The 25,118-nt window shown below is 43.4% G+C and overlaps 1 protein-coding gene across 2 annotated transcripts in view; it reads left to right on the top strand.

Moving 5' to 3' along the window:
* The window catches only part of ADAMTS17 (ADAM metallopeptidase with thrombospondin type 1 motif 17), a 198,485-nt gene extending 185,167 nt beyond the window's left edge, over window positions 1-13,318 (top strand). The window contains exons 22-23 of one of the 2 annotated variants that reach the window (XM_049811684.1): window positions 5,625-5,802; window positions 9,016-13,318. In XM_049811684.1, coding sequence (XP_049667641.1) covers window positions 5,625-5,802; window positions 9,016-9,167 — 330 coding nt within the window. In that variant the 3' untranslated portion in view covers window positions 9,168-13,318. Of the gene's footprint in view, window positions 1-2,495; window positions 2,683-5,624; window positions 5,803-9,015 lie in introns of those variants that run through there. The other variant, XM_049811685.1, reaches the window with a different exon arrangement.
* Window positions 13,319-25,118: the final 11,800 nt, after the last annotated feature.

The raw sequence follows: 25,118 nt of genomic DNA, 5'->3' as shown, positions 1-25,118 counted from the left end.
AAAAGAAAAGAACAAGGAAGCTTGAAAAACAGCTTACATTTTGCTTTGGGCTAATTAGATCTTATCAGTGAAAAGACAGAGATTTCTTTCTTTAGCATGATGCCATGGTCAAAGTTGACCTGGTGTTTATGAAAGCATATTTCATGCTGCTTTTCAGCTATAACTATAGAGTTTAAATTAGTGATACTCAGAAAAAGCCTGATGTTAGGGTGTGCGGAGCACTGACTTTCAGAGCACACACATGTATACTATTAAGGTCTCAGGAATGGAGCAATCACAGGACATTTGTCATTCATCTCTGATGCCGTGTTAGAATGTTATTAATAGGAATTTGTCTTGCTTTCTTTCTGACTTTCATAGAGGCAAGAAATAAGAGCCCTGGGGGGAAAAACACTCTACCCTATCCTAGCGCCTTGAAATACTTGAACTCTAAAGTCAGTAAAGCACAACTCTATCTCTGAATATTGGAGCTTTAGCCATCGTGTTATCCTTGGCTTCAGCAACTTTCAGCAAATTGGGGACAAACCAGTATTTTTAAACATCAGATGACTGCAGTCTGATTAATAAAGAAAAAAAATCTTCCCTTCAGCTTAGTTATAACAGTCATCTTGAACTATATCTCCCTCCAACAGATCAGCCTTCTAATATTGGAGTACGTTCAGGATTGGCTGAACGGATACTATGACCTTTCTGCTAGAAAAAACAAGTCTCTTACAAAAAAGACAAACATCTATCTCTCAGAGGCTAGAAAAGTGACATTTTTAAAGGTGACCTGTGGTCTGAATGCATCCCTGCCTAGTCGGCAGCCCTCAGCTAAGCCATAAACAATGCTTCAATATCCCATTCAGTCCTGAACAGATCACAGCCTGTCCTCTGTAGTGGTAAACCTGTACCTTTTTCTGTCGCCATTAAGCCTCAGCACAGGGATTCTTTGGACTGGTCTGTCTTATGCATTCCTCCAGCTGCCCAACAGCAGCCCTGCCCTGGCTTCATTCATTCTTACTCCTCTGTCTTTCTCTGGATATCTTTTGCAGATCAGGAGTTGAAGTCCCCGACTGATCTCAGCACTTACTGTAAATTCATTCTATTTTAATACCTAATATTCTCCTGAGGCATTTGCTTTCAAAGCAATTAGACATCTGTCAGCACCTTTGGTAGATTTCAAGCTTTCGTATCAGTATCCTAAGGTGGAAATAGCATTCCAGTTGAAAAATCATAGCTTGGTCTTAAGGTTGGAGTTTTTCAGTGAGTAAATCTTCTTTAAGCTGATGAATGCAGCTGCTGCCTTGACAATTTGTGAGTTTATTTCCTTCTGGATATCCCCACTGGCTTGCATGTTACTGCCAAAGAATGTCAATGGAGGCATTTTTGTATTCCTTTTGCCTTCTCAAGCAGTGTTTGAACTGGGAGTTACAAGGGCTCTCATTAGGTTTGCTTTTTGTAACTGTTCATTAAACCCCTCTTTTTTACAGTGCTGAACAATCCTTTGATCTTTGCATGTGGGTGGATTTCCAATTTACGATGGCTATATTGTCAGTTTAGTGCATTATGGTTAAACTACATGAATTTTGCATATCCATTTTTCTGATAGTGGTATCACCAGCAATGCCTGGTGGAAGGAAAAAAACACTTCTTTGTTTGACACCAGCATCTCTATTCAACCACTTGTTGAAGTCCCCAGCTTCCTAGAGTAGGCAAGTTGCTTGTGGGTTTTCTCTCAGTACTTGCATAGTAGCTCAGGTGGCAGGCAGAGATCGACACACCTCCGAACCAGGTTCCAAAAGCAGTCCTCCACATTCACAGATCACTTTACTCCATCATAGATCAAAACATTTGTGTTTCTTGAGAGTTACACCAACACTTGTAAAGGCTTTTCCAATTTTGGCAGTATATTTGTTACTACCAGTGTTAGAACTCAATATTTGCCCAAAAAGTCCAGTGTCCAATCAACCACATTTTAAATATGATCAGCGCAGTTACAATGTGCAGCACTGGAGCCTCCCAGCGTTCTGCACAGTGGAAATGTACCAGCTCTAACAGAAGCTGGATCAAGTGCTGGGCTGTAATGCTACTTTTACGCCTGCAGCCCAGGGCACACACCGCCACAAGCGATACACTCTCTCTGGCAGCTGTTGGCTGCCTGGAAATTCTTCTGTTTGCCAGAAGGCCACAGCACTTTTCCTTACTCAAACTCCTCATGACCTGTGTCCAAGTCTGAGCATCCTGTATCAGAGGGCACAGAGTGAATCTAGCCCTGAAAACTGTTCTGTGGATATGCTCACTTGCTCTGTAAGTATTTGGGAACAGAGAGACTGTAGCAATGCATTTAGCTGTCCAGAGTAGGAGGGAAGGTATTTATGGGAATTTGCTGTTCAGTTGGAGTTTGATTTTTATGCCTCTTTTCATGATGTCCTCTTTTCATAGTGCAGCATGAGTAACAATTCCCCCTTTGTATGTATTTTGTATCTATTCCTATTTCCTATTGAAATTCCTAGGAAAGAGACTATCCAAGTACAGAGTTGAAAATTTCGTCTTAAAATAAGCCAGATGTCCAACCTTCCTTTAGCTGCCAAGCCCAAAAGAGTTCAAGAAAGATGTTAAAATCTGTCTTCCTGGCTGTGAAAAACTAATTGCATAGCATAGGTGATGATCCCAGTCTCCCAGGAGAAGGAATAAAACTGCTTCGGGCAAAAACTCTGCTGTTATTTGCCTAAGGATTGGAGTTGGCAGTGTCTGTGGAAAAAGTTTCATTGCTTGCCCTCCTTGCTGGTTAACAAACGCAGAGACAGGAACACAGACAAAGGTAGGTGAGTGTTTGTATGTTGGTATCTGAAAACCTTATTCACCTTATGAAAAAAATGCTTTTTTCTTTCTTTCTTTCCGTGCCCCCCACTCCCCCCTCCCCCCTCCGTTAAGAGCATTCATAAGCACAGGGAGTGCCTAAAAGCCAGAGACAGAGGTTTCAGACTCACTATGTTACAATCATGTGAAGGAACCCCATGGCCTGGATGAGTTATTTTATGCCTGAGTGGTAACAGCTATTCTGTTTGTAAAATGGATGTACAATTCACTCCCCTTGCAAAGGATTTTGTGAGGATTAAGATTAGTAAAGCACTCTGAAGACTGAAAGTGCCATTGAAATCCTGAGGATTAGAGGTTGCATATGACTAGTGAAGTGGAAGGACCTAATAGTTGCATTTATCAGGATAAAAATTGTTAACTTTAAATCCAAATGTAATGGCCATGCCTGACTGGCCTCCAGACTGGTAGAAATCACTGAAGGCACACAGTGCTGGGGAAGAGCAGAGGGACACCAAAGACTAATGCAATCTAGATCTCACTGCAGAAGCTCAAGTTATAAAGGGGGTTTAAATAAAGGACTTAAATGATTCCTTTTTGGAAGAGCTCACTGTAGGGCATACAAAGGAAGGGCTCATTCAGCATCATCCTAAATAGCATAACCATGGTTGAGGTATTAATAGGCAGTGACCAAATTTTGATGTAAATTCAACCTTTGAAAATCTAAGTGCAAACAAATCTGTTGTAAACTAGTGTGTTGACCCTAAATTGAAATAAGAAGGATGTAAAGGGAAAAAAACCCAACAATTATTTATTTTAAGAAAAAAGTTCTGAAATATATGTACAATTTTAATATAGTACAACTGCTACCTTCAGAATACAATAATCAGGTCATGAAGGGGGCTGCATAGCTGGAAACACAGAGGTAAGCTGCACACCAGGATGGCTTAATGGCAAAGTCCAGAAGGGATCTGAGCCAGAGATTGTTCTGAATGGAGAAATTCAGTCCTAGAGAAAGGCACTAGGAATAAATAGGCTAATAGGAATAAAGAGCAGGTGAAATATAGGGGGGAAATTAAGAGAAAAGCAAATACAAATTCAGTAAGTACACCACATACAAGAAACCTGTTTAATAAAGTCATTAACGTGACTGACTAAAGAAGAAAATTAGATAAACAGTCTATGTTATTTTTTACAATAGGCTTCACTGATCCTACAAGTCCTCCTACCCAGAAATAAATTGTTCACATTGTGTAAATGTATTTCTGCACTGGGTTGTCTGAAGCAGGACTCCATCAGACCTATTTTACATGGTCCTGTTCATCTGAGGCCATTTTTTCTCAGGCCTTTTGGTGATCCACACAGGAAGGAAAAGCTCCCTGTGCTCTACCCAGAACAAAGCTATACTTCTTGTATCAGATGGTCTTTGAGAAGCAGCAGGGGTTTCTTGTGATACTTCCAGAACAAAATGACCACAGCTTTGCTCTGCTCTCCCCCATAGGTGGGGGAGGTGGAGGCCTATATATATTACATATGTTCTTTTGCCCCTGGGTCCTAGCCTTACAAGCATCCACACTGCGTAGACATCCTTCATACTTGGACTTCAGTCCAGCCCAATGGTGCTCATCTTTTGAGCTTCTTCAATGATTGGCATGCTGTTTTTAAGAAGTAACACTCTGAGGCGATAGTGTTTTTGAGGGAGAGAGCTCCATTGCACTGACTTTGTTCAGAAACAGCAGAGGACAGAAAACATGATCTTTTTGACATCATCCTAATTATATCTCCTGAGTTTTCCCCCACCTCCTCCTCTCCCCCATAGTTTGCTTGTGTGTGGCTTTAGCAGAAATAGGAATGTTACCAAAGTCCTGCAACCCATTGTTTCTTTATTTTAAATACAAGGTTCTTTTATTAACTCCAGCTGGTGCACCTCACTGTGCTCACTGTGTTTGCTTTATTAAAATTGAACAGCATGCAAGTAGGACATTGTAAATCACAAGTGACTGGGCCAGAGGAAGAGGGAGGGAGGGGTAGGGACTCCAACTGTATGACAACAAAGAGAGCGTATAAACAGGCTGGGCCTCCTGGCTAATAGAAGCCAAAACTCGTGGAGTACAATTTGCAATTGCTCCCAGGAGGACAGACAAGTGCCAGACGGTTAGCAGGGATAGATGAGAGTGCATACTTGAATACCTGATGTGTTCTCTCGTATACTGGAACAGAGCTTCTCTAGAAGTCTGGGCATGCAGTAGGAGCTGCCTGCCTCTGCTGTAATCCTTGGTTTTATCTTATATCAGTGCCTGGCAGTGGTCATCTTGTCTGTGGAGGAAGCCTTGTTAGGCCATCCAAGCCTTGGAGAGGGCTTTTAAACCAAGACAACCAGTACTACTGGGTCCCTCATGGAGAGGGAGGTGGAAGCTGCTCATCCATAATTAAGCAGTATACGTTTTCCAACTTTGCCTCTTTGTGGCTGGTGGAAGGAATTGCATCTCTGCCTGCTTGAATGTCATGGGCATCCACAGGGGCAGTCAGCGTAGATGGACTCAGAGCAAGTTCAGACAGAAAGACAACAGCTTCCTTCCCTGTGCCAGGACAGTTCCTCTGCTCATAGTACTCCCTGAAGCTGCAAAATCGTCATGGACAAATGCAACAGCTGTATGAAGGGTCCCTCGCTGACACAATGAACCTGTTGTTGAGTCCATAGCACCATAGTGAGCTGCCAGTATGCTGCACACTTCAGCTCTGGCAGTGATTTTTCTGGTGTATGTGTGTATGTGATTTGGAAGCCACTCTGCTTGGACCATATCTCACTGCCTTCTCTTCTCCAGTGCTCCTCAACCTGTGGGAAAGGCCTCCAGTCACGTGTGGTCCAGTGTATGCACAAAGTCACCGGGCGCCATGGCAATGAGTGCCCTGTCCTGTCCAAGCCAGCCGCCTACAGGCAGTGCCACCAAGAGGTCTGCAATGAGAAGATAAACGTCAACACAATTACCTCGCCCAGACTTGGTAAGTGAAGAGGTGTTGGGGGAAAGATGCCACCTGTGAAGGACCAGACAAAGCCCAGGGTCCCAGTGTGCCCAGTGTGATAAAAGTGGGGCTTCAGAGGATTGCCCAGGACCAGAAATTAGGAGAAGGCCCCCCCAGTCAGGCTCTAGACTGAAGGTCTAGTGTGGATAGGTCCTCTCGTATCCATTGATCCCTGCCTCAGACTTTGCCTAAGCTGGAGTGCTCAGCAGTGGATAGAACTGAGACCAACAGGACCACACAAATGGTGGGTGATTGACTGACTAATCACAGAGGTGGGGGAGCTGACAGGCATATCTTTCTCCATCACAAACACCTTCAACACCCTGCTTTTGCTACAGTGAGTGTAAAGTATGATAATTTATTCATCCATGCCCCAAGAAAAGTACATGACCTTGAAAAGTAGAGCATCACAGGGGTTTTTTTCCTTTTCATTTGCTGCCACAGGGATGTGTTTTGATGAATTGATTTGCCCAGTGAGGCAAGAGAGCATCCAGCCTCTTTCCGTGAACCCTTTGATTTTCTGCCACTGTCCTTCTCACCCCACCTGCATCTCCTGTGTACCTTGCTGAGATGCGAATATGGTGATAAGCCATCTGTCTCTCAAAACACCTTAACACTGTATGTAAGAAATGTCTCTAGTTAAGAATGCTTCTGTTAATACAAAATTGTGGGAATCCATGATTTTCCACGTCATATTTGCTCTGTTTATAAGGGGATAAAAATATATTTTTCCAAACTTCAGCCCTGTGTATTCAGCCACAGCTCCAAGAACCAAGCTGGTTTCTTTGCATTTCACACATCATCACCAGTAAGATGAAGTTAAACTGAGCCATCAGCTATACTGACACAGCCTCATCTGTGCCTCCCATTACTTTCAGTACAAGAGGCTGGGATGTAAACAATGCTGCTAAGAGCTTACCAGAAAGAACAGCCTCCACCCTCTCAGCAGAGCTAGTCTTGTAGGCTAAGAAGCCTCTAATACATATGAAAAGGCAGAGCTGCTAAGTAATAGAGAACCATTTTCTAATAGCATTGTCCAGTATTAAATAACACTTAAACTAGGACTGGACTTGAAGCTTCTGAACTGAAATTTGTTTCCCAAAAGTTTAACAGATGTTTAAAAGAATATTGGAAATTTTATCCTTGCAAATGCAGTCATACTGAGGAGCTTCTAACCTCTTTTGTTTAAGAACATATGAGAGTACTTCCCAGATATTTTAGCACTAAGAGCATAGTGAAAGGAAAACATTTCATTTGAGAAGTAAGCCCTTGATACACTGATGAGACAAGAAATCCATCCTAATTCACATTTTAGGACAAAGCAATAAAAAACTCACATGTTTAGAAGACTGAGGCGGCTCAAGTTCCTGCTGAAAGTAATCTGCAAGTAATTTGGGATGCTTTTGTTTCTCAGCCGGGCTTGGAATCACCAGGGCCAGAAACAATGATATTTGATATTAGCAGAAAGATATATCATTGAGTGTTTTGCTCTTCCTGCTTATACACAATTTGCATTCGATTATCTTTAAACAAGATTTTCTGTTTCCTGAAATGGAAATCTCACCAAAAGAAATTATACAGAAAAAATTTCCAGTAGTCTACAAAACCCACACTGCTTTATCCCCACTCCAGAATGTTTTTCATCCCAGCTAACATTTTCAGAAGTATCTAAGTGTGGAATTCACCTCACCTGACTTTTACATCTGTGTCCAGTGTCCCTCAGTGGAGACACATTTCGAGGGGGGGGGTTCTGTCCCCCAGGTACCTGACCCACATTACTTCCTCAACATGCTTTCTGTCTTACTTCACAACCTATGAGGGACCTTGGACCTCTAAAATATTACAGTCCTAGCTTTGTTTGTGGCTCAGTGTCTTTCTATTACATAAAGTCTCTTATCTCAGATTTATAAGGTCTATCTCAGGTGTTCTTGGAAGATGTGTAATTTGTTCAGCTACATCACATTTTCTATGCCTGGTTGGAACCATAGCTAGTGGGGAGTGCTGCAGATCTAACCCTCCCAAAAAGCCCCTCCACTGCTGACAGACTCAGAAATAGCTCTACCTTCCCGCTGTTTAGGATGGTGACTTCCACTCAATTTTTTTCTCACAATAAGGTTTTTTTAAATTGGCTTCATGTTCCTTTTTTTTTCTGGGACAGTGCAACTTCATTTCATCAGATTCTGTGAAACTTTTGTTTCTTGTCCAACTGAACAAAGTTTCAGTGAAACATTCCTACCAGTTTTGCTGCCATTGTTTTCTGGTGCTTGGCACTGAGACTCACAGCTAAATACAGGATAAGACCCTTTCCTGGTTTCATCCAGCAGAGATGAGGAACAAGGGACTCAAGATGCTGCTGGGTCAGCACCTTTTAATGTTCTTTAATCAGACCATTTTTTCCCAAGCTCAGAGGCCACAATATTGGTTTAGAAGATTTTCCAGTTATCACAGAATTTGTAAGAATGCTACATACAATTTATAAATCACATACCATAAAAAGAACTCACTATACGTGTGCATTTTTATCCAGTGTACAGTTTTGCTACCATTACTTTTTTATAAAAGCATGTATGAGCCTTTAATGATATTGTCAACAGATTCAGCAACAGTGTCTTTCCCCCCTGCACAAACCTTTTGTCAGTCTGAGGGAGCTTCTGCTGTCCACCCCCACCCCCCCCCCCCTCGCAGTAGTTAATTGTTGTCCTACTGGTTTTACTACATTAAGAAGTATTATTTTTTACTTCCTATTAATTTATCTTTACATCCATCAAATTGGGTTTGATTTTGCTCCTCTGTAAAAATGTTTTCCACCGAGAGGATGATGGCCACTACTGAAAATGTGCCTTAGCAAAGCACTCTCCCTGGGAGCACACAGCTTCCCCTTGACTGCTGTGCCGTGTTCATGGACTTAAATCTAGGCCAGTGCTTTGGGCATTTTGTTCATCTAGGCCTATTTGTCACTGAGACAAAACAGGTACAATGTGAGGAGGCTTGCGCTCCCCAGTCATGTCCAGCTGCACCCTTGCAGCGAGCATTTCCAAGAGCCTGATATTTTGGTAGAAAGATCATCATCTGATCTCCAGTGCTAACAGCAAGATCGGTCCTTTCTTCCCTCATATGCAGTGATTTTGATCACACCTGCAATGCTGTTCTCTGGCTAATCTGCTAGTTTCTCCTTTCTTTTCTTGTCCAAAGCTGCTCTCACGTACAAGTGTACAGGCGACCAGTGGACAGTGTACTGCAGGGTGATCCGGGAGAAGAATCTGTGCCAAGACATGCGGTGGTATCAGCGCTGTTGCCAGACTTGCAGAGACTTTTATGCAAACAAGATGCAGCAGAAGAGTTAATGAACCTGTGCTACTTCTTAGAGTATTACAGCTATTTGTATGTAAATCACGGACTAGTAGGTCTGAGTACTGGAACTTCATGAGTTGCTACAATGTGGTGGATTCCAAAGCATACCTAATAAGACTTGAAACTAATTCTACAGACTGGATACCAAAGTAATCCACTCATCCACCTTAAAAAAAACAAACAGAAAGAGTCATCTCAAGGAGCCAATCATTTTATCGTATTTTGATATCCTTACATTTTTCATTAATACTTTTTACTTTAATATATTAAATCACCAGCCACTGGATGGCTTGCTACCATTAAAGAAAAGGACAAGAGTTGCAAAGTGATTACATTGACTAAGGCTATGGGTACCTCCATGAAGGAAGGCCTCTGGCAAAATAATTCAGCAAAGGTAGAGACATTACTTAATCTTTTAATCTTGGCTTTCATCTAATGTTTTCAATTCCCAACAGTTATCCCACCGTGGAGTGGGCTTGGAGGGACACACACATAAATGAAAGGCTTAACTTAAAGAGAGGATTTGCTATAAAAGCTTACGAAAACTGATAGCAGAGGATGGACATCTCTGAAATTCCTGCAGAAAACTCAGTACAATTATATCCAACATTCCAAGTCATATTTTTTAGAGCAACTAATAGGGACTGCTCTTCCTTCTAATTTTAAAAAACAATCCTCTCTCCCTTTTCCCCAGAATAATATTGTTTCTTTTATGAAACAATTTTTCTCTGAGCTTAATGAAATGGAAGCTTACTAACAGCAGTAGATAGTTATTTTTAAGCAAGTACCATTTACATGAGATGAGAGAAGCCAGATATCATTTCATCCAGTAGAGCTCACTGAGGGATTGCTTGGCCTAATCTCTCTCCAGTTTTTACAAGTCAATCAGATAATGAGACTGAATGGTTTGGGTTTTTTTAAGAGGACCATGAAATTGGATAGGGTTGGTACAGAAACAGGATTTGGAACAACCTTTGTGTGAAGGATGGAGTGGAGAGCAGAAGAGGTGTTTCCTATCTCTTGGCTCTTGTATACATCTGAGGTTATGTAGCCTTTTGAGTCAAAAGTAGTCAGGGATCCAAGACATTCAAAGTGTAATCTTGAGCTTGTTGAAGCCCTCAGGCTAAGACTTCCATTGCCTTCAGTAAGGGTTAGGATTTTGCTCACTGTATTTTAATGCTTCCTGTCTTACTTTTGTGGTGCTATCAGGTTTGGTGCTATCACATTGGTGCTATCAGAGCACTTAGCAAGTGCTGCATATATGATACTATCTTCCATGTCTCTGCACTTTAAACCAAACTCCTCTCTGAGATGTGAGACTTGAAACAGGACCTCTACCCTGGGCAGAGTTTGTCCCCTCCGTTAGTCCTACAGATCAATGTCTCCCTATCATATCTTGCTCCAACATGTATCATTTCCCTTGCCAGGGTCCAAGGTCAGTTGTGCAGTGGTTAAATTACAGCCCACTCTTCATGATATGAACAGAGCCATTTGGATGAATTACAGCTTTGTACTCGCTCTAGAACTGCGTGTTACTGTTTTATTCTTTGGAGATGAGTGCAGAACTAAGCCCAGCTACTACCCCCAGTCCCTGGGCCAGTCTGAACTGCAGCTCACACCTGTCCTCAAGTTGTCTTTGTTGCCGTTGTCTCATTTTTTTGGATGCAAGGAGGGATAAAGACTCTTAGTACCTAACAAATCTTTAAACCAACTTTTTTCTTCCTTATTACAATCCTTTCAGTATCCAGGACCTCACTGGAATAACTCATTGGTTATTTTATTAGGGGCTAAGTTTTACAAGCACGGGGAGCTAATGTTCATCAGCAGACTAATCCTGTGTGGGCTTCACATTCTCATCTGTGCTTATTAGTGCAAATGAGCGTATGTGCACACAAGAGCTGGCCTGTATGCACAACGGCACATTTGCACACGATTTTTTCTCAAGTGCCTGTCTCAAACAGATCTGCTTTCCAATGCCTCAGATGATTTTCTCTATCAGGGAAATGATTCCAACTTGGTTTTTGTTATACTGGGTGTTCTTTTGGCATCTTAAAGTCAGTATCAGACCTCCTTCTGTTATCCCCACCCTGTAGCCCAAACGCTGATGTTGTGTAACTACTTAGCAAGTAATCAATGGAAAATGTTGCTGGCAGGGGCGACAGGGAAGATTTAGGCAATACCACAGTGATGTTCAGTTAGGCAAATTAATAGGTAGATGAACTGCTAATGAGAAAGTTCCAAGAGATCAGACAGAGCCCAGAGGACCTGATTTATATTGGTAATTCACAGTGGTAGTTTTCCTCCTTGCCTGCTGTCATACCCTGCAGTAACACATCTCTGCCTGTACAGCAGGGCTGTGGGCGTCCTTGCTGCCTCCCTACCACCACAGCCACCAACAGCAGTTTGTTGAGGTAGGTCCCCTTACATCCTTCACTTGGTTTGGAGTTTGCCATTTTTCTTTTAATGGACAACATTAGCACATGAAGTGGCCTGGCCCAATGAACACCACCCCCTTGATGATCATTTTTGGCATTACCAACAGTCCTGTTGGGCTGCTGAAGGATTTGCCATCGGGCTTCTCTGTTATCTTGGAAGAATAGCAGGTGCATTTATTATGAATGGGAATCAAAGGTGCTTTTAATTAGCAGGGATAATTTTTTCTTCCAGTGCTGATCTGTCATCCTCTCTAGGCGAAAGGTAGGCTCCTAGAAAGGTGCATCGGAGAGGAAGGATTTTAATTCTTATGTTTTTCACTAATAATTCACTACTGGCCCCTGTCCAGAACAGGATACTAGGCTACTTAGACCTGTGGCCTGTCCCAGTATGCTAGGTCCTGGACTTCAAAGAACACTTGGGTCCAAGTTCTGGGTTCTACCTAAGGAAACATGAATTTACAAGGAATTCTTTCGAATGTCTGAGCACTGAAAAAAACACCTCACTTGCTCCCACAGCCCACAGAATAGCGTGCATCAACCTTTTTTTTTTTTTAATAATCAGAAACCAACATTAATTAAAAACTGATGGCACAACACAGCTCCGTTTTATTACATTCTCTTACTTCATATGGTGACAACCTTCCCATTTTATAATAGCCAGAAAAATAATAATAATAAAAAAGTTTAACTCTGTTCAATACTCCTGCACTTCTGTTTTGTATCATTTTATAGGAGCTTAACTATGAATTTACAGCTATGCTCTGCCCTCTGTTACTACATACTGGTGAAAAGCAAGCTGTTTGTTTCAGTGTATCTATGACAATACTTTTTTTAGTTGTTCGTAAGAGATTGACGCTCTTTTGATTACAGTGGTGATATTTCCATATTGTAAACAATACTCTGTACTGTTACTAAAGTACTGTACATTTCTAGTTGCACAATTGTGTTATTGAGTGTAGATTCTCACTATCTCATGTATGGTGCTATTTTTTGTTGGTGGAAAAGAATCTTAGCAGTCGATTATTGCTTGATATTTTATTATAATACAGGGATATATTCTCCATGGCAATAATATCATTTAAGTTTTTCATTACAGAGTGAAATGTATATATTTTTCCATTAGCTAATTTGCATATGTACTGTATCCATGGTAATTTTCTTTTTGGTGCTGGTTATAAATAGAAAAGATAAAAACAGTCAAACTGAATGGAACCAGTTGTAAATGAAAAAAAAAAAGAAGAGAGGATCATTCCATTTTGAAAAAATTGAGTATGTTGAATAATAAATTTATTTTTTCCATAACAACTTTAATAAGGTTTCTGAACTTGAAAAAAAAACCAAAGCAAACCAAATAGCTAATACGAAAATTAAAAGAAAGGAGTGCAGCTCTAAGTAGTACATTATGCATCTGTCTAATACTGGACTGAGACTAGGATTCGGTTAAGTATAGGCCTTCTGTTTGATAGCTGTGGTAGGTGTAAAAGGTCATTTGTCAGTAAAATTCTGGCATCTCAGAGTTCCCAGTGTGCTAACAAATCAAGAAATTATGGGTCTTGTCCCAGTCACATTGCAAAATAAAGCACAGGGAATGTTAATACCTGATTAATGCCTTGCAAAGTCTGTGGTCAGTGACACAACAGTAGAAAATGCCTGTCTGGAAAAAGTGAGCCAGGCTCTGTTTGGGGTATCACTGTGTATGCCTGAGCAGGCTGTGGGGAAGCTAAAGCATGGGGGGGGGGGAGCAGGGGGGGACATTTTGCAAGTGCTTTTGAGAAAGGTTGCTTTCAATGTATGTTGGAGCTGAGATGAAGTGGCAACTAGCTGTATGTTTAATGGTGGCTGCTCCACAGGCGCAACCTGATAATGAAGACTGCTGAGCATGTGGAAATTTATACTGGAGCAAAACTGTCCCATGCATTGGAAAGGTATCTACATAACCTAGCTGCACACTTCCCTGGTGTGAAATAAACAGAATTACTTCAGTGCCATGTGTTTTGGATGTCTTTGTTGTAGGCACTAGCCATAATCTTTGTACTATTTAACTCCCCCCTCAGCATAGTGAAGATGTTTTTTGCAGACAGCTGCACACAGATAAGCCTGTAGGATCCTCTCCCATCCTGTTGTACAAAGATGCCATCACCGGTATCCATATTCCATACTTGATAAAAGGACACTTCTTGGAGATAGGAGCAGCACATTTCTAAAGCAGCCTTAAAAACAAAACGAAGTACAGCTGATGTGAGAGTCCGCCTCCTAAAATGATTTCCAGGAATGGAGTTTATACTTATATTAAAAATAGAGCTCATTTACTGATCTCACGCTGGCTTCCTGGTGATGGCACAACACTGATAGGCTTCCTAGTCTTCAGAAGAGATACCAGCCCAGCTGCCATCATAGATATGACTGTTAACAGCAGCAAAATTGTAGAAACTCCATCCAAGTGTTGCTGTATATTAACACATCATCGTGTTTGTGTATTGCCTGGAGTCAACATATGATTGCAATTGTTGACCTGTTTAAACAATAAAACATAGCTATAAGCCTTTGGAAGCCAAAAGGCTTCACATTAAGCTGGGATATGGCAGTGGGTGGGAGGGGTGTAAGGAATGCTGTCATACATTTGGCTTGAAATTTTCCTGGTATGTGCCAATATCTCTTCTATAAATCCAATAGGCTTATATACTTAGTTTGCCTATTTTGCATGTAGCAGTTTGCTGTTTTTCTCTTATTCCTAATCGCCACCTTCTAACCATGAAACCAAATTATTTGAAGCCATTGTCCTTCCCTGTGATCTCAGTTGTCTTTTTATGTAAGACATCTCAGCCAAGATCATTAAAGGCAGGTGGGGTCAGATGGCTCTGGTGCTCTGACATAAAAGTACCAGGAAGAAAGTATAATCTCTCCCCAGCTGCTTGGAGCTCAGTTCTGCCTCCACCAACTCCACCTGTTTCCTTCAGTCTCTTGCAAGTCCTGCTATACATGGCAGCCTTAGCTGCCTCTTGGTCCCTTGCAGCAAGCTGGCAGGACCCTGCTTTCTCTGGAAGGACATTTCTTTCCAAAAATCTCAATATGGATCACCTTACCCTGGCATCAGCCCCAGGCATCACCCAGAGTACTGCTGTTGGAGGACTTTGCTCTGTTGGTAGACTGAAAACCACGTGTTCCTTTGTGCTTTCTCCAACTCTGCATGGTCCATTGGGAAAGGTATGTTTTCTTCTTATTGAAGAGTGTTGGCACAAACACCAATATGCTGTGGAGTTTCAAGCAGAGAAGAACGGTGCCGGATGCAGTCATGTTCAATGCACTCACACTTCTGATGGTGTAAGAAAAGAAGCCCTGGTAACCTCCTTGCTGGCAAGTTACTGGCTTCACTTGTTGTCCTGCTGCTGTATGAATATAGTGCACCCAGAAACGGGCAGGCTGCTCCTGAACTGTGTTTCTTCTTCAGGTACTTTGGACCTGCGCTGAACATGTCTGATAATACTTCTCCATAACACTTGCACTTCAGCATCCTTTTGTTTATCTTGATTTGAAGGCAGGTCAGTAGGAAGACAGGAGTTCCTCAAATGCTGCTAATGCACAAAGACTAGTTATCTTTTCTGTATGCATTTTTTTTGTCCTTTTATCATGTCTCTGGCTTCTCTTCACAGTCTTTAGAAATGGGCTGGTCTTCCTGGAGAGAGACTTTCCAACAGCGTAACTGCCTTGGACAAGCAGGACTGAAGCATCTTCACTTTGGATGGGAAGAATTATCTGTATATAAAAGGAGAGTTTAAATGAGAGACTATATAAGCAGAGAGGGACCACAAACTCCCCTTAGCAGTAACTACCCAGAAGGTAATCGGAGAGTCTCCAAAGCTGACCTCCATGTGTCTTGCATCATCTCGTCTCCTTTCATGCCACTTTCATGTGATAGACCCCACAAAGAATGCCTGGAGGCTGCACTGTACCACATTTATTATTTTGTCAGAGCTGCCGTGTCTGCCAAATAGTGGCCAGACAGACAGCCTTTCCCAATTAGCAGAGTCCTGCAGTTGATGTCTGGGGCTTGCATATGTGTTTCCTGCACGTTACCACAGCTAAGATGCTGGCTGGGTCCACATGCCCTGGGGTAGGTATCCATCTCAGCCGCTGGGCTGGAGAGGAGCAGCTGGGCTTTCTTGAAATGTGTGGTTTCCCTCGGCTCCTCTTGTTTGACTGTGAAAGGCTCCTGTTTGGGTGTTTCATCCTTTCATCCCTCTGTGGCCAGGGTGGAGCTGGAGCCTCCAGTGTGACTTGTTTGGGCCATGTCACAGGCCTTGGTATCCACTCGAGAGAGAGCAACTCTGCATGCTCACCATGGTGGAACCTACAGGACATCGGCATGTGGGGCCAGCTCCTGGCACAACTCAGTCTTCAGGTGAGCCCTTGCATCCTCAGTGTCTCCAGCCTCTCCCGAGCCTCAGGGGAGTAGCAGTCTCAGTGTAACTCCATAGATGCTTGCTTTGTCCTTCCTCCTCCATTTCCCACAGACACACTTTGTGGCTTTGCCCTCTCTGCATGATCATTCCCCTCCTGTTCTGCTTGCAGCTGCTTTGTCCCCCACAAACTTGCTTTGCACCCACTAGAAAATTCACCACCTTTGCTGTCTAAATACCTTCCCTCATCTGCTCAAGTGCATTTAATCTCCTCCCTCAGCCCTCTGAAGAAAAATATCTTTCTCATTGTACTCCTGCAGTAGCCTTATGACTCTCCTCAGTGTTGCTTTCTGGATGGTTTTTATTCTGAGGCCTTTTATAATGATTCAATGTTCTTTGTGCAATGGCACTTTGAATCTACACCCAGACATGTGGATGCTGGAAGGGCATGCCCAATGAAATGGTCCTTCTCTCAAGAGCTTGCAGACCACAGGCGGTCCTGGGGAAAAGGCAGATTCCCAAAGCAGCTAGCTGGGGTTATTGGCAGCAGCAATCTGACAAGGCATGGAGATGAGCATAGGCTGCTTCTGAATCGAGTGAGTGAGCCTGTACTGCAGTTACTGCACTGGCAGGGGAGGGAAAGGGATGTTCCCCACTGGTTTTCTATCCTCAGACACATTTTGTGTTACTGGAAGTAGCAAAGAGTAAAATTCACATCACTTCAGAGATGCCCCTTACAGAAACTGGGCTGCAAGATCCAGCCCCAAGCCTGGATACTGCTCAGAATGTTGGCTGGCAGAGAGGGAAATGCTCATTTGTTTAGCAGGAGGAGAGCGCTGGTAGCATGCCAGTCTGTATGGCTGGCTCTGCTACCCCAAAAAACATCAGCTGTTGAAAGATCACCGACAGTTTCTGTAAGGTCACTGCATACTACAACATCATTGTGCAGCCATCCTGGAGACGGGCAGAGAAACTATTCAGACTGTTGATGGATCGGCGAAAAAGGGGTGTCCTCTAACAGGATCTTTAGGTTGCACAAAGATCAGTGCAGCCACGGTTTGTCCAGCAAAGCCAGACAAGCCATTCTTGGGGGGGAGGGTTCATTTTCTTGAAAAAGACATTATTTGAACATTTTGCAGCTTCCATTTATTTCCCCAGCTCTGTATTTTTCCCCTTGATTTTGTCTCTAATGGCAAAAAGACCCAACCAGACTGCAGCTTTGTTTGGCACCAAACTTTCCTCCCGAGATGATTGCACAAGAAGTCTTTTATCACTTTGGCGGCTCTGAGCCAGAGCTGCTTGTGGTGGAAGTCGCCGGGACTGTAACCCTGGGCTGTCGTGGGACAAGAGTCAAGCTTGGGCTGTCAGCAAGGCGAGTTGCAGCAGTTGGAGCCCCTGCCAGGACACGTCAGTACTTCTGACCGTGCTTCCCCCAGTGCTGCTCTCATTAAAGAAAAGGTATGAAATCCACATCTAGATTGAATTAGTCCTTTAAAAAAATTAAGTGTTGTTTAAAATATAAATCCTGTCCACAATCATGGTCTAATTCCTTAGGAAATCACTATAAATTGAACCTCCCCTGCTCCCTGCTGCCTAGTAACAACATATCACATCTTGATTTTCTCACAGAGCTGATTCACCTTCTGTGCCACTTGCACTGTGTTGGCTTCAGCACCATCACCTCTGCTTTATGCCCAGGTTTGTGTCAAGGAAGGAGGGTCCTGCTGAACTACCAGACCGCTGGCGTCTTCAGCCGCTTTCGCTCATGGCTTCATCCCCTCATCGTTTCACAACAGTGGCCAACAATACCTTGAGGACAGGACTGTGACACTGAGACCAAGAAATGCTGTTAGTCACATTTCCCAGAGGGTAAGGAAGGTTCCAGATGGGGGTTTTTTCCCAACCATGTTTTGCTGAAGAAACAATTTTAAAGGGGGAAACGAAAAACCACATTATTGTGTAAGCAAGATCGAAAACAGCTTTCTGTGTGTTTGCAGGTATTTATGTGCCATTCTCTCTGCAATGTTATTAGCAACAACATTGCCTGTGGCTGGCAGACTATTAAGTACGGATGGTTTTGCAACAGCTGTGGGCACAGGACCTTCCTTTGCAAGCAGTGCCTTTTCCCTTGCTGTCCCCATGGCTCAGTTTATTTGTATGCAAGGCAACTGTGAGGTTATCAAGGCTTTCCATCAGCTGTACAAACTCACAACAGAATCAGCTGTGTGTGTGTGTCTTTCTGAGAATTACAGCTTTTGGGTAATAGGCTCTTGGGCAGCTCCTATGAGAGATCTGGTCTCTCTTATGTATCTCTTCTAGAGGAACTGCTGCCTATGCTTATACTATAAACTGTGGAGTATCTGTAGCCATATGTATAAGAGAGAAAAAGCATATATGCTTGCTTGTTTTCCAGCCTCCCCGTAGAATGGTTCTAAAAGCAGAATTAACTTTCACTGTGGAAAAAATTGACAAAAACATCCTCTTATTTGTCAAAATTTTCTCAGATGTTTTTCAGAGTATTGCTAAGACCTGCCAGTCTCCTCCCCTTTCCTCCCCTGCCTTACCCCAAATACTTCCATTTTTGACTAAAAAATCTTAAGTTTGGGATTTTTTTGACCAACAATGTCAGCCAAAACCCAGGGTCCTTTCTCTAATTTTTCCACTTAATTTTTAAACTATCTTCTGGCAAAACAGAAATATTGTTTTGATGGAAAATTTTCAACCATCTCTGTTCATTAGCTTCTGCCAACAGTCATACAGGCAAAACAGTGCATCTTGCAAGAGAGGAGACTGTCCAAAGGGCCAAACATGAGGCAGGCGATGACTAACGCTTCTCTCCCCAGCTCTGTGCCCCAGCCAGCATTGTGCTCTTTTGCAGGCCTCAGCTCTTAATGAGAGCCATCTTTCTAGAGATGTTTCCAGCCTAAATCTCTCTTGGCAAGTCAGCTCAGTAATTCAGGTACTCTGCCAGGTTAAAGGAAGATGTGGGTGGCACAGAAGGTTCTCCTCTGACCGAAGGAGCACAGGACTCAGAGGAGCCATGTTGTGCATCTCTTACCCTGTGTTGACTAATATTTGGATCGCTCCAGGCAAGTACCAGTTCACAGGGAAGGGTGGGGAGATGGGGCTAGTCCAGCTCACTTTAAAAGCAAGCTTCAGTGCACTGTTGTTTCACGGACGTGTTTAGATACACCAGCAACTGAGCCATGCACAGCCATGAGCAGTCTCCATGTAACACTGAGGACCTCCAAAGAACAAGATCTTAAAGCGGCTGATGGGCTGAAATGACACCAGTCACATCACTGCTGTGTATCTATTCCCCATCTGTCCATGGGGAAGGCATTTTTCACACTGAATCTGGAGCATGGATTCAAGGGGAGCCCAGCTCATCTCGTTTCCTGGATTCCTGTGATGAACTGGGAGACAAAGAAGGAAGATGTTCTTGCAGAGTGGGGCAGAAGCCAAATTTCAGTGTTTGGCCTCTGCAGCCAAGGGAGCATCTGCCCACTGGCTACATGGGCAGTCTCATCAGGGGTTAGCCATCCCTCAGCAGTCCCTAATATTTGCAAAGTGCTCTGAGATCTTTCACTGAAAGACCTTTTAGATGTGCAAAAATTTATAGCTCTTCTCTGACCATTGCTGATTTTAGAGGGTTAAGTTAGGAACAGGAAATACAGTGACTAAAGGAAAGCCATTAATATTAAATTCTACCCTTTGCCAGATAGCCTTGTGTTATCTTTACTCTTTCATGAAATATTTTCCGGTTTTCCTTGCAGGGCATTCTTCACGGGGGTAGCAACTGAGGAGCTGTAACTTGGCACATCTCCACCTGCTTTTCTGTAGCAGTGCACATTTGTGCTCTGGGATTTGAAGAATTTCCTTTGCCTCTAGAATTGATATGCAAACAGTCAGCTGTACAGACATCAATCTGTCCAGTAGACATGCTGCATGGCCTAAGAAATAATACAGGTGGTCAGCACCATGCTGGTGACTCCTGAATTTCTGGAGCAAACAGACTCATTTTAGTATGTCTAGAAGATGGGAGGTCCTGTATACACCCTCCAGTAACGTAATCTGCTGTGCTTGACTGATCACAAAACACCCACCAAGATTTCCCTAACAAAATTCTTGATTTTTGCCAAGGAAAGCAAAGATTTGCAGGAAATGAGAGCTGTGACCTTGCCACCTCACAAATAGCTTGGAGATTTCACGATGCTCATCTCAGCAGAGAGATGCTTGTGCCAGAACAAACGTAGAGCGCTGTGTGGTCAGCACACAGCTCTTCCAGCATCCTTTTCTTTACCTCCTCCAATAGGCATTAACTCTGTCATGATAAAAGCAGAAATGGGCCAACTTAGTCTTCTCCTGCCTGTTTGCTGTGTTGCTGTATGCACACTATGTATAGGTACTGCTATGTGAGCAGATATGGAATGAGGGATGTTAAGACTGGGAGAGGTGAGTGTTGCTAGCTACATAACCCAGCTCATACCTTTTCTCCCACTAGTGATTTCCTCACAGCCAAAAGCTGTGTGCTTGAGCTGCTGTGCACCCTGTGGGCAGTTAAAGCCTAGGGGAAAATAGGCAGTTAAAGACTAAGGGAAACATTTCAGAGAGAAAGAAATGGCACTCCAGAGAGCCCCATAACTCTGAGCAAGTTGTTCTCTAGGGCAATCACCACTTCTGTTAAAAAGAAGTCTTTTGTTTCCCATTGATACTTCTCAGGTTGCAAGGAGAGCCATACTTCTGCTCCTGAAGGCCCTAGCTGCAGACACAGCCTTGGAAGGGAAGCTTGCTCTCACGGCTACGGCAAAGGAATGGGAAGCACGAGATCTGGCATGAAGTCCTGCTCCCATTGAAGCCAGTGGGATGTTTGCCATTGGCTTCAGGGGAAGCCAAAATTTCAGTCTGCAGCCAGGTTTGCTGGTGTGTAGAGCTATGCTGAGAGCAGAACCAGAAAGGGTTCTTGGTTTCCTGATAAAGCTGTTAGTGCCTCAGCTCCTCTGCTGCAAATAGCTGGTTTCACACCTCACGTTGCCCCCTGCTTGCTTTCATGTTTTCAAATCTTATTCTTAGGTCAGAAACTCTTTGAGGAAGAGACTGGCTGCATGGTTTATGCCTGTCGTGTTGTTCCATAACCAGAGCTCCTGGACATCCCCACCAGCTAAATCATCCCCTCCATTGTGGATTACAGACAGTGCAAGAAAATGGCATAAAGCAATAGCACAGGGCTGGGATAGGTGGCTTAAATGAAGTAAAACATAAAGGATTTGCTCCAAGTAAATAACTGCCTTTTGCTTCAGGCAGTGGCTTGAATCAGCTCTAGAATTAACTCTGAGTGGTTCAAGGGAGTCTGAAGGGATTGTAAAGGTTGTCCAGGGATGGGCTTCCCTGCTTCATACCTTCACACCAACATGAACTGTTGGGAATCTTGATATTATAAGCACCCCTTTTTCTCTTGTCTCCTCTCTTTCAAGGTTAGGTGGAAGCCAAATTGCGTTAATGACAAGCTGTGGTATAAGTACTCGTAAGCCTGATAATAAACCTTTCCCAAATTATTATTGTTCCCCCTGCTACTAAGCCAACTCAAAGGTTGCCATGTTGCTGTAGTGACATAAGTGTTAAATAGTGCATTATATAGTGCATTAGGGCATTATTAGGCATATAGGGCATTACACACCCTTGTTTTAGCTCTTGCAACCCACACAGCATCCATGTTTGGGCAGGATTAGTGCCCTTCTCCAAAAAACAGGTGAAGGAAGGGATCTCAGAGTAGATTGAGATTGTTGTGTTATAACAAGCAGCCCCATTTTGGCCTATACAGATCCCGTTGTTTTTATTTGAATGGACACATGGTGGAGCCTCTGTATGCCAAGAAAAAGAAACATTGCAAATAATTCTCACTCTTTATTTATATTTCTCCCTGATCAGGACGTCTCTTCGTCTCTTTCTATTAATCGTGTGGGTTTGGTCTCTACTGCCCCTTTCTGGGAACATCTGTAAACGCATCACATCTATAAAAAAAGGCATGAAGAGTAGCTGGAGAGAGCAGCTTTCTGGTGAGTGGAAACCATTGTGAAATATTTTTTTCCCACAAGCAAGGAGTTTGTAAGTGTTGACACTTAAAGTCGAGGTAATATGGATCATATAGAGGTCCATAGCTAATAGTTTTACTATGATTTTCTCCAGCAAGTTGAAGCAAAGCTTCAGCAAAGCTGAACCCAGAAGTTCAGCACTGTGCAGGAGTGCACACCAGTGTTACCTCTTTAGGCACAAAGATTTTTACAGGCAAAAATACTCTTTCTTCTAGTAATAAATGGGGAAGAATGAGGAGGAAAGCAAAGAAAAAACCCAAATGATGCAGTATTATCTCCTGATGGCTTAGCCTAGTTCTGCAGCACCATTTCCCATCTATCTTTCACATCATTCTGAGATTGTTCCCCAAGAGTATCTTATCAGTAGATCCTTTCTCAACTTAGTGACTGCCTCTGACCCAACTTTTTATTTTCTGGTTCAGTGACTGGCACCATGTTTGCATGAACTCTAAACTATCAACTTGTTGCTCTTCTATTCTGTTTGCTAATATGTTCCCCACCAGCTTTCATGTTTTCTAGGGCAAGCACAATCAATCAAAATGAATTAGAATAAACACAGAGAATTAGTGCTCATTCTTTCTTAACAACATGCCTGTAATTTTTTTCTCTGTTAGCAAATTCAGTCCAGCTACTTTTACTCATGTTAATTCACTGTAGCTGCTATCCACAGGCTCTGGGTTACACATAAGGATGAGATGAGGGGACAGTGCTTTGCTTTTAGCAGGACCTCAGCATTTGTGTGTTTTGAATTTTAAGGAAGGAGTGGGGGGGTGGTATCTGATCCACTGCTGCCTGGTTCTCTGTAGTATTCATTCTGTTGCTGGTAAAGTCCCACCTGTGAGCACAAAAGAAAGATGACACTTTACCTTTCATCTGCTCATTTGTCACTTTAATTCTCCTAATAGTTCATCTTCCTCCTTCTTTTTTTTTTTCCTTTTGTATTTGTTCTGATTTTAGCACTCCAAGAGGCAGCACAGGGTCCTGGCATGGCTTCCCCAGGATCCTGGCAGATTTAAAGGCCAAGCATCATGGCCAACATTCTCCCATGCACCCACATGCCATGTTGACAGTCTTCTCATGGGCATGACCCCGGAGCCAAGTTCTCATGGAGGAGACCATGGTGAATCTCCCTTCTTGCATCCAGGCCTTGGACCTACAAAGTCTTTCCTGCAAGGTTGATGTCTACATGGTGAGACTGGACTGTGGGCCCGTGAGCCCGGCCCCCACCTCCACAGGTCCCCAGGCTGCCTGCCCACCAGCTGTGCGGGCATGCAAAGGGCGAGGGCTCCTGCAGCCATGAAGGGTCGGCTCTCGAGCTCACCTCGAGCCCTTCATCCTGGTCTCCTGGCTGCCTGGGCACTGTGCCTGGGCTGGAGATTGACGGCAGGAGAGTCCTTAGCTCACAGCTCAGCTCTGTACAGAGGGCTGCTTGCTTGTGCAGAGTGAGGTGTATGCAGGCATGGCTGCAGGATGGGGCCTTTCTCTTGTACATGAGATGTGAGCTGTGCTTGCAGCTGGCAATTGCTTTGTCTTTGGCCCATTCCCTGGGACTGTTTCTTGAAGAGAAAGATCAGCATTTGGCCTTCGGCTTTTAGGAGACTTTCCTAGTGCTAGCCTCAAAACAAGTGGAAACACTGCCCTCCCCCTTTGGACCAGTACCCTATGCCAGAACAAGGGCTATGAGTGGGATTTTTCTGCTTATGAAGCTTTTGGTGTGTCTTTTTTTTCTCCTATCATCTGAGAACATCCCTGGCACTATGATAAAAGCCCCCACTGACAACTGGCACCCTGCTCCTCATAGGGAACGTGGTCCAGAAGGAAGGTGAAGGCTTCCCCAGAAGCACATACCCATTCCATGGCTCCAATTAGAGAAGATTTGTCTGTGTTTATTGCTAACAATGTTCTTCCTTGCATTCAGCTCAGCTGGGAGCCCGATTAGTGACTTCCCAGTAGCCTTGGAGCCCAAGACCCATGTTTCTTTAATTTTGTCCAATCTGTTGGATACTTAGGGAAACGGCTAAGAATATTGTAAAGCAGCTTCTGGCAGCGAAGAGTCCCAGCAAAGGATTGCATAGACTCCTCGTAATTATTCTCAGCCTGTCCATCTAAGGCCTGCCTGCACAGGGAGCTGCAGCATTAACCAGCAGGGACACAGCCCACATAGTAAAATACATTGTTCTGCTCTTCTTCCTTTTCCTTACAAGAAATTGGTTTGGTTAGCTGTGCTTTGTTTGGTACCTGGTGGTCATGCTGCTAATGTTTGTGTCACTTTGTTGCTGTACAGTTTCCAATTGCAGCTTTTCTAAGTCTTTATTGACAGCCAGACACATCTTTCATTGCTTAATGCACGCTCGCCCCAGCTTCCCAGAAAGCTGGGATTTGCGTTGTGCTGACATACTAACATGTTGTGCAGCCGTGGGTAAATCCGTTTACTTCCCTGTAGCTCAGGGAACCACTGTGCAATAGCAGAGGTACCACTGTAGCATTGCTTGGCTGCAGCTTTGTGAAGCACTTTGAGCTCCTTGGAAGAACAAGGGTAAACACAAACCTGTCCTGTTACTCTGTGGTTAAAGGTTGCCTGAGATTATGGTTTGAAGTGAATAGAAAGCAACAACCAACTGAGCAGCTCATATGTGCTTAAAATGGTAGTCAGTCTGTGGTTTCGGGCATTTTCAGGGGCTACTTCACAGCCCAATTGCTGGAAGGGCAGAGCCAGCTTGGGGCTGGGACCCCTCTGTTGGGCTGTGTGCAGGACAGAGGAGTTCTATCAGGGCCATGCTTAGCCTTAGTTTTTGCTGTAACAATTACAAGTGATAAAATGTCAGTTTTCCCAACTTTCCTTCCCACAAGTTGGTTTAAAGGGAATGAAGGCAGATCCTGCTATAGCTTAGTACATTACTAGCCAACTCAAATGACTCCCCACTGTCTTTTCATCTACATGAGACTCTTAATGCCCTAAGTCTTTGCATGTCCTGGCACATAGCCCAACTGAAGCATGAGCTCCAACAGAAGTTTTAAAT

The sequence above is a fragment of the Accipiter gentilis genome, chromosome 10 (genome assembly GCF_929443795.1).
Source record: "Accipiter gentilis chromosome 10, bAccGen1.1, whole genome shotgun sequence".
NCBI classification, from domain to species: Eukaryota; Metazoa; Chordata; class Aves; order Accipitriformes; family Accipitridae; genus Astur; species Astur gentilis.
Note: the sequence above shows the minus strand (reverse complement) of the source record. Positions and strands in the feature narration are given on the sequence as shown.